Here is a 9,619-nt window from a genome sequence, read left to right on the forward strand (position 1 = left end):
TTTTTTTTTTTTTTTTTTTTTTTTTTTTTTTTTTTTTTTTTTTTTTACTGTACAAGTGCAAGTAAAATGTATTACAGATGTAAGTATATTGTACACTTAATATCAATACTAAGTGCACCTAATGTTATAATTATGTGTACCTAATGTTATACTAGTTGCACCTAGATGCATGAATGTTAACAAGGTAAATTACTTGCATTGTAAGTGAAAATAGGTGTACAAGTGCATGTAAAATGTATTACATGTGCAAGTAAAATGTACATTGAGCATCAATACTAAGTGCACCTAACGTTATAACTATTTGCACCTAATGATATAATTAGTTGCACCTAGGTGCACGAATGTTAACAAGGTAAATTACTTGCACTTGTAAGTGAAAATATGTGCACCTGTAAGTGATTTTACTTGTACTTTTTACTTGCAAATGTGCACCAACTACTTGCACTTATAACACATTTATTTGCACCAAAGTTTGAGTTATTTACGAAAATGTCACCGCATCGTTTTTTTTTTTTTAAATTACATTTGATTCGTTGATCTGGACACGTGGACGACTGTGGATCGTTCTTATTTCTCTCTTGGGCACCCGTTCTCATTAGAGCGTGTCCATATATATATATATGGTCATCAGGTGCGGCCTGGTCATTAGGTATGGACGTGTGGCCTAATTTTAGCCATTAGATCAAATCAAGTCATCAAATCAACGCGCAATATATATATGTTAATAACACACCATTCAACGTACTAAAAGTGTACTTTATATTAAAAAAAATACATTATTTAAATACTAAAAGTATATTATTATTTTTTTTGACAACCAACAATCAATCTTCATTACGTAAAAGAAAACTCCAAGGTACAAACAGGGGGCTCAAAACGTCAATACCTAGAGTTTCTATACAAGATAGAGGATTTGGGCAATTCATGGGCCCATCGTATTTCTACCTCTTGCTACATGCATTATAGAAGTCTAATGAAGGGTTTCCATTATGTCATGGCATTGACGAATGATTATGCCAGCATATGATCGATCATGAGAGGGCTTGTTTAGGGCGTTGCATGCATTCAAGCAGTCTGAACAAACCACCACCCCACTCCAATTTTCCTTTTTAATCCAAGACAAGACAATGCCTCTTTAATAGCCCAGAGTTCTGCATGGTATGGGTCCAGACTACTGCAGAACAGGCCGCGACAATGAAATCTTCGTTGTTTACTGCTATCACGCCAAAACCCGCTAGGTCGACATTTTCGAACAGCGCTGCATCAACAAAGCATCTCAGCGCTGCAGTTGATTGGGGAGATTCTGTTCTTACCTTCCTCTTGATAAGGTCATACCCAGATTAGTGCTTGGCGCAACACATTGTTTCACATTAAAAGACTTATTATTCCAGACAAGGGCGTTCCTTTCACACCAAATGAACCAGATAATCACGGCGATTTTCTTTTGAGTCTCACCATTCGCCTTTGCCAACACAGATTCGAGCCATCTAGAAAAATTTATAGGGATGCCCGCTGCTACCCATACTCCTGCGACCACCGGACATTCAAGAAAAATGTGAGCCACCATTTCCTCTTTGTTATTGCACAAGGGGCGGGGCATTCTAATGCGGTGTCAATCCTTCTTCTTCGTAGCGTCGTGCGAACTGGCAAAATTTCCTTGACAAGGTTCCGGATTTTGGGCGCCACATCCAACTTCCATAACTTGCCCCATGAATTAAAATTGTTGTTTTCCTGGGGAGAGTTGGAGAGTAACCTGCGCACCGGGTAGCCACCTCCAATACCACCCATCTTCCATTTCCCTATTCACAGGTGTTTTCATGATTCGATTAACATCCATAGGATCAAACAAGTCTCTTATCAGTTCAGCGTTCCACCTCTCATTGTCTGGAAGCAGAAGCGATGAAACCCACTGGTCACCGTGAAGTGCATTGATCGGGGTAATCAACTCTGGATTGTTGCGATCATGCAGCCAAGGGACCGACCATATTTTGGTTTGCTGCCCATTACCAATTCTCCTCGCTAACCCAATTTTGATAACCTCTCGACCACACGAAGCTCAATTACTGCCAATGGTTGCATCCAGAACAGAGCCATTTGGGAAGTACTTAGCTTTGAAGATCCTTGCTACGAGGGATTCGGGAGCTGTGAGCATTCTCCAACTCTACTTAGCGAGGAGCGCCCGATTAAAATCTCTCAACTCTTGAAGCCCAAGCCACCTTGACCTTTTGGAAAAGCCAAACGATCCCAAGATAGCCAATGCACACCCCTGCTATTTCCTCCGCCACTCTCCCAGAAGTACTTGTTCATCACTTTTTGCAGAGTGTCACACAACGAATCCGGTAGCAGATAAACGCTCATTGAGTATGTTGGCAGAGACTGAGCAACGCTCTTGATCAAAGTTTCCTTCCTGGCACAGGAAAGGAGCTTCTTCTGCCACGAACCAACGCGCTGTCGAATCTTTTGGTCAATATATTTGAACACCTCCGTTTTATTCCGGCCGATGACTGAGGGGAGACCGAGATATTTTCCAAAGTCTGCTGCTATCGGAACGGCAATACAGTTGCTTATCATAGCACGAGTTTCAGTCGGGGTGTTGCTGCTGAAACAGACAGTCGATTTGTTATAATTGATACTCTGCCCCGAGGCTTGCTCATAACCAGTTATACACCTTTAATTGCTTCCACCTCTTCACTATTAGCTTTGAAAAAAAGCAAGCAAGCAGTCATCTACGAACATCAAATGCGTGACAGCCGGGGCACCTCTGGCAATTTGGCATCCATGGATGGTGCCTTTCATTTCAGCATCTCTAATCAGTGCAGATAAACCTTCAGAACATAGGATGAACAGGTAAGGTGACAAGGGGTCACCTTGGCGAAGTCCACGGGAGGGACCAACCGGTCCAAACAGACCTTCGTTTATTCTGCGGACTCCACACATAGCATTATTAGGTTCACCCACTCGTCTGCAAAACTGAACTTCGTCAGCATAAATCGAACATAATCCCACTCCATGCGGTCGTATGCCTTTGCCATGTCTAGTTTCAGACCCGCCAAACCTTGTACACCACCCACCTTTCTACGCAGAAAATGCCCGGCCTCTGCTGCAATTAGTTTGTTGTCCGTAATAAGCCGGTTTGGAACGAAGGCAATTAAACCTCTTAGCATGCCTTTCATCCTGTTTGCGAGTAATTTAGCAATGACCTTGTAGATAGTGTTGCACAATGCTATCGGACGCAGCTCTGCCACTGTTTCTAGAGTTTGCTTTTTCGGGAGCAGAACTATGTTTGCCTTGCCTAACCCTTGTGGAAACTGGCACGCGGAGACACAATTACTAACAGAATCTGAGAGAGATATAATCGCCCATCAAATGCTGGAAAAATTTTGGGTTCATGCCATCCAGGCTGGGGCTTTATCTGGACTCATTGTAAATAACGCCGCCCTCACTTCTTCCTTAGAAACCCGCTACAGGAGACTACTGTTTTGGTCGGCAGTAACCTTAGGCAAGTCAATATTAGAAAGGTCGATCTCCCTATTGCTCACAGATGCGAAAATGTTGTGGTAGTAACACAAGATTTCGTCTTGCAACTGTCCCTCCGAGTTCCTAAGTCTTACAATGCGGTTTTTCTTTTTCCTCCCCGAAGCATACTGGTGGAAAAATCTTGTATTGCCATCCACTGCTGACAACCAGTGTTGTTTTGATCTCTGTTTCCAATAGATTTCTTCCGAATTTAACAATGTGTGAAACTCTCTCTATTGTACAATACTCATCCATTGAGGCCTGATCCTGCTTCGGTTTGAGGTAATCAAGTCTCCTCCGATAATCCTCTTTAATTTTCTGGAACTTGTTGTCATAGGAGCCTCCCCAGTGACTAAGTATTTGAGCGCACAGATCAATCCGGGAAGGTAAATCTGCGCCATTTAGGACAATGTTCTGGCATTCCTCTTCCTCTAACCAAACATTTTTGAATCTGAAACTGTACGTGAAATGTCTCTGTTTCTCCTCCCTAAGATCCAAGAATAATGCAGAATGATCTGAACGAACAGGCCATACCGATGTTAAACACTACTGCCTGGCTATGATACCGCCCTATCCAACCGTTCCTCGACCCATCCGGGTGTGCCCCTGCCCCTTGACCAAGTGAACTGGTACCCATGCATGCCAATATCATGAAATCCACTGTCATTTAAAGCAGAATTGAAACCATCTATTAAAGCATTTGGTTGTTGCCTGAGCCCCCGTTTCTCCGAATTCTTTGTTAAATCGCCCAACATTAGCCAAGGCAAATCAGAATTGTTGCTTAGTGATCGGATTAGATTCCAGGAGGCCTCTCCGTTATGCCTTTCAGGGTGCCTATAATAGCCTGTAAGCCGCCATTCCTTTGCGTTTGCCAGTGCTACCCTGACATCAATAGAGTAGCTTACGAGGTTAACTGAATTCCTTATTTTCCAGAGCAAAGCTATACCACCGCTGAGTCCCGAAGAATAGACCATCGAAACCGAGTTTGATTTTTAATCTTTCAACATGCGTTCTGCCGACTTTGATTTCCATGAGAAAAACGAAAAGGGGACGTTTCTTGGACACCATGTCCAGTAATTCGCGAACTGTCCGGGGGTTCCCCAATCCCCGACAGTTCCAGCTGAACACACTCATAGATGCAGGCGAGCCTGCGACGCAAGCTTCACCGGATGCGATTGAGCGCTGGGAGGGGGAGGCTTGACCAATTGGGCTTCCGATCCTATTTTCTTGTCATGGTCGTTCCCTCGCCTTCTTTTGGTATCCAGCACAGTAATTCCATTCTCGTCATGGTCCATGCTCACCCGCGCATTGGCACTTGAGGACGGTTCTTTAGACAAATTAAATCTCCATGCATAGTCGTGGCCGAGTCGAAGTTGGGGGTCTGCAGTGGTGTACCCACTGTTTTAGAATCTTTTGTATTGCCCAGCCAGCCATCTCTCGCTAATAGGAGCTACCGTCCGACGCAACGAGGCCCTCATCCAAACACCAAAGTAGTAAATCTGATTCAAGCGCGCCCCCGCAGTATTTCGCCGAATGACCAAGGATGCCGCAAAAGTAGCCAATCTTTCATACTTGAAGAATATCCAGGCCCCGTCCGTTTCTTTCTTCTTTATCTTCATCTTGTTTCTTAGGGGGTGGTTAACATCGATACTCACACGGATACTTAAATAGCTGGACCAGTTGCCCCCAAAGTTGTTCGAATCGCTCTTAACGAAATTGCCCAGTGAGTTGCCAATTTGTTCAACTATGCGCTCTGACATGAAACCACAGGGCAGTTTGTGAATTTGGACCCAGAATTCACAGCGATCCAAGTCTACTTTTGAAGGTTGATCATCGTCAGTAAGGCGTTTTAGAACCAGCGTCGAGTTCTCAAAAGCCCAGGGGCCTTCCTCCAAGATACGGCATATGGAAGAATTGGAAAATGTACCGATTACCTGGTAATTCTTTAACAACGAGCCCAAACGCCGGTCGCACACTGTCGCCAAAACTTTCCGCATAACTTCAAACTTGATTGCTGTGTCGGACAAGAAACGTCCTACGGCTACCCACCTTAAGTCGATGCATTCCTTAGGGTCGTCGCCGTTATCGGGATCTTGGACTTCCAATTGTCATTCAGCTTCCATTCCGAGAGTCAGGTTTGCGCACTTCTCGCCAAGAATCTCCACAGGGCTCTTCTCAGTAGCCATCTCCTTTGGTAGCGAATTCTTCATGTCTAACACACCGATATAGCGATGGCTGAGGACTCCAGTAATGATTCAGGAAAACTTCAAAAAAAACCCTCAAGAAAAGGGACAAGAAAGACTTCCAGCTTCCACTAAAAGTATATTATTTAGTATAATTTAAATTAGTATACAAATAATGTATTTTTTTTATAATCAACAGTATAATTTGCCCTACCACATCGCCCCAACGCTAACCTATTTTCTTTTTCTCCTTGGGGGCTGGGGCGCACTCATTCTTGTGAGAAAGGGGATTCTACTTTCATTCCCGATTTCCATTCATGGGTTGCGTCGCCTTGGGTATTGGATTCCATCACTTCTAGGTCATCTAGATCCCTTCATATTAGCAAAATCCTAGGCTATTGGAGCGATGTAGGAACTAGGATAGCCCATTGGGGTCATGGTTGTACACCCCTATGTCTAGATGTCTTTGCCTACTAGCATAGTGCAGGATGGCTTTCTCTATTCTTCTTGGTGGGACACAGACCCTCTCGAGAGTGAGATTCTGGCAGGTTAATTCACAAAAATTCTATACCTTCAGTTAATATATTTTGTACTTACAATTAATCGTTTCTGTACATGTAAACAAATAACTTGATAATTGTTGAGAAATAATATAATAGTTACAGGTACAGAAACTATTAACAACATGTACAGAATGTGTCAACTATAGATACAGAATCTCAAAATTATTTTTAGACCGAGTCTACAATATAAGGTAGACACTAGTCCATGGTATAATTTCCCATATTGCAATGGGTTACTATGTGCAACTAGGGGCTATTGCAAGATTGCAGATAGTGGTTGATGAAAGCTTGCAAAACATGAAGTAAAAATAAAATAAGTGTTCCAACTAGAGGCTAATGCAATCAACTTTTCACTAAATATACAAAATTGATCGAAATTGTTCCACGCAAGATCTTTTATACATGAATTCAAAAATAAAAGTGTTACGTTCGATATCATGAACTAAAATCCATATATCATTTTAAATGCCAACAATTCAAAAAACAAAAGGATGTAAAAATCACGTAAACAGAAATAATCTACATCTGTTTAGCTTGCAGAATATCATTCCAAAGAGGCGAAGAATAATCTTCTTCATTTTTCAGAAACTCTTCCCATGCCAGAAACTCATTATTATTGGCTTCTAGCCCAGGTGAGGGCATTATAGTTTGGTCCAAAGTGGGAATATATTCAGAGGAACTTTGAACTAGAGATGGAAGTGAATATTCTGAATGGTCATTATTATTTTCACCAGCATTATCTGTAAGCATTTTCATGTGTGGGTTAAAGTCAGAGCCAATAAAATCTGAAGAATTCTGGGTAGCAGTAGAAACGTAATTATTGATTGTATTGATAGTGTTATTATAATCTAATCCCATTGGAAAATTTTCTTGCTTATTAGTAGGAAATAGTATTGGATAGGAGTTGAGGAATTGAAGGATGTTTTGTAACCTAAGAGCAGACCCCAAAGGATTATTTGTGTTGGAAAGCATAATTTGATGAGAGAGGTTTAATAGGAGATTTATATCAGTTATTGGTTGGTGTGTTTTTGGATCAATTCCCATTCTTAGAAGCTTTTTCCTCAGATTTGTGTTCCAGAAATTCTTGATTTCATTGTCAGTTCTTCCAGGGAGATGAGCTGCAATCCTTGACCACCTACAAATAATTAGTAAATTTTATTATAAGTAAACCTTAAAAGCATTTGCCAAATATAAATAAAATAGAAAATGATAGACTATGGTCTTAAAGGTGCCTCCTACAATTAAAGTCTGATTATGATACCTTGTGGTGTGATCCAAAAAAAAAATTATTATATAATAATTTGTAGTGGTATTAGATTATTATGGAGATATAATCAATTTCTAATAGAAGGGTGGGTATTTGGAGCATTCAAGGAAACTCACAAATATAAGTTTTTTTGTTGTACCCTTTTTTTTTTTTTAAGAACCATGCTACACATCCCAAATTTACTAGCTACTCACAACTAACCACTCCATGTTACAAAATTCTAGACATGAGTAAAGTTAAAATTAAAAAAGAAACTAATGCTTAGGATTTTTCTATATCATGAAATGACTCATTTGCGAGTGATAAAATTAAGGGTAATTAACATATTACTTTTAGAAATACATAAGGACTAAAAATATCACTTTGATGTTGGATCAAAAGTTGAGACACTAACAAAAAAGGGAAATTATATTTTATAATCAAAGGGTAAAATAATGTATTTTTTTTTTGTTAATTTAAATGTGATTATGCCTAACTTCATGATTTCTACATTGACTTAGTTATACCAAAGAGATTAAGTTCATAATAAGGCCAACTATATATAGTTGAATTATTACTATATGGTGAGCATATAATACCTAATGATGTTTTTGAGAGAGAGAAATAAAGAGAGTTTTGATCTTGTGAATTAACTAGATTTAATAAGTAACTCATATCGAATTTTTATGGTACCTATTGACATCAGTGTCACATTTTTACAGTATCCCGTGCAACTCAATATATGTTATACTCGATACAAAAGATAAGTGTTGGGTTAACCCCGAGTTCAAATACAATATTTTTAGTTTGAGTCGGCTAGCTATAGATAACTTAGGCTGGTCTACTTCTTTGTAATCCTTTGCCAGTTAGGATCACAAGACGAGTTTACCTAGCAGTGATTGTACGTGGATTTTTCTCCTCACCCCCCCCCCCCCCCCCCACCCCAAAAAAAAGATATAGGTGCCAACTGTGGACTACACTTTTTCAAGCAAACTCCAAAAGTAAACAAAATATTAGGATGAAATAAGAAGGAGAATTAGTGTATGTACTTGTTTCCGAGAGAAGAATGGAGATTGATGATGATTTGTTCCTCTTCCTGGGAGAAACCTCCCCTCTTAATATCAGGTCTTAGGTAATTTGTCCACCTCAGTCGACAACTCTTCCCACACCTGTTAAGACCAGCTTTCTTGGGGAGCATCTGCCAGTTTCCATGGCCATTTTTACTCACATAATCCGACAGTTTCTGGTCCTCCTCCGGCGTCCATGGCCCTTTCTTCACCTCCTCACTGTCTTTGCAGCATGGATACCTCCCCATTATTTACAATTGAAGATCAGAGAGAGAAAAACAATAATATATTTTATTTGGTTGAGTAGTTTTGGGATATGATGAAGGATTAAGGTACTTTTATAGTTGCATGGGGGACATAAAATAAAGAGGTGGACTAACAAACATCAAGTTGAATAATAAAATTGAGAATTAGGTAATGTTAGCACTTATTTGAAGTGTCACTTTCGTATGAAGTAAAATGTTTGATTTTCTTCAACATTATTTGTTGAATCACATGATAACAAACATTTTATAAAAGAGTTAATTCCCATAATGATCTATTGATTTTTATCAATTTTTATCCTCAACTTTCAATTAGACCATAAATGGCTCTTAATTATTGATTGTTATCAATTTTCATCATCAACTTTCAATTTAACTATAAATGGTCCCTTAACTAATGATTTTGTTCTAAATTTAGTATTACATTTTTCTTTATAAGTGTAACATCACAATATAAAAGTATTACATTTGTCATTAAAAGTATTATGTTTTCCCTTATAAGTAACAAGCATTTTATTCATGATTTAGTATTACCCTGCTAGTATAAGTATTACATTTACATATTAACTTGACACGTTTTACGGATAAGAATTTGTGAGACGGTCTCACATAAGCGTGATCCAATGTGAATTGGGTATGTAATACTCTGAACCAAATAGATGTTAACTGTCCTACGACATGTGGTTTGAATTTATAAGATGTCACATTTAAAATTTGTGAATGCATGAAGCAATAGATTAGTGAAATTTCATACCAAAGTAAAATAAAAAATAAATAAAAA

At 39.5% G+C, this 9,619-nt stretch overlaps 2 protein-coding genes across 2 annotated transcripts; both read right to left on the bottom strand.

Moving 5' to 3' along the window:
• Nucleotides 1–2,193: 2,193 nt before the first annotated feature.
• Nucleotides 2,194–4,490, bottom strand: LOC116001325. Its single transcript, XM_031241210.1, has 5 exons — nucleotides 4,096–4,490; nucleotides 3,612–4,003; nucleotides 2,936–3,340; nucleotides 2,735–2,825; nucleotides 2,194–2,599 (listed from the first exon to the last, which is right to left on the bottom strand). The coding sequence occupies exons 1-5, from the start codon at nucleotides 4,488–4,490 to the stop codon at nucleotides 2,194–2,196; spliced, it is 1,689 nt and encodes a 562-aa protein (XP_031097070.1).
• A 2,197-nt stretch (nucleotides 4,491–6,687) lies between these two features.
• Nucleotides 6,688–8,823, bottom strand: LOC116002726 (myb-related protein 308). The gene is made up of 2 exons (XM_031242896.1): nucleotides 8,558–8,823; nucleotides 6,688–7,397 (listed from the first exon to the last, which is right to left on the bottom strand). The coding sequence occupies exons 1-2, from the start codon at nucleotides 8,821–8,823 to the stop codon at nucleotides 6,782–6,784; spliced, it is 882 nt and encodes a 293-aa protein (XP_031098756.1). The 3' UTR covers nucleotides 6,688–6,781.
• Nucleotides 8,824–9,619: the final 796 nt, after the last annotated feature.

Source organism: Ipomoea triloba, chromosome 13 (genome assembly GCF_003576645.1).
Source record: "Ipomoea triloba cultivar NCNSP0323 chromosome 13, ASM357664v1".
In the NCBI taxonomy this organism is placed as follows: domain Eukaryota; kingdom Viridiplantae; phylum Streptophyta; class Magnoliopsida; order Solanales; family Convolvulaceae; genus Ipomoea; species Ipomoea triloba.

Coding starts and splice junctions, on each gene's coding strand:
- LOC116002726 (XM_031242896.1), bottom strand. CDS start 8,823: ATGGGGAGGTATCCATGCTGCAAAGACAGTGAGGAGGTGAAGAAAGGG. Junction 7,398..8,557: donor CATTCTTCTCTCGGAAACAA/GTACATACACTA, acceptor AATTATTTGTAG/GTGGTCAAGGATTGCAGCTC.
- LOC116001325 (XM_031241210.1), bottom strand. CDS start 4,490: ATGGTCTATTCTTCGGGACTCAGCGGTGGTATAGCTTTGCTCTGGAAA. Junction 3,341..3,611: donor GGAAAAAGAAAAACCGCATT/GTAAGACTTAGG, acceptor TATCTCTCTCAG/ATTCTGTTAGTAATTGTGTC. Junction 2,600..2,734: donor CCGGCTGTCACGCATTTGAT/GTTCGTAGATGA, acceptor TGTCTGTTTCAG/CAGCAACACCCCGACTGAAA.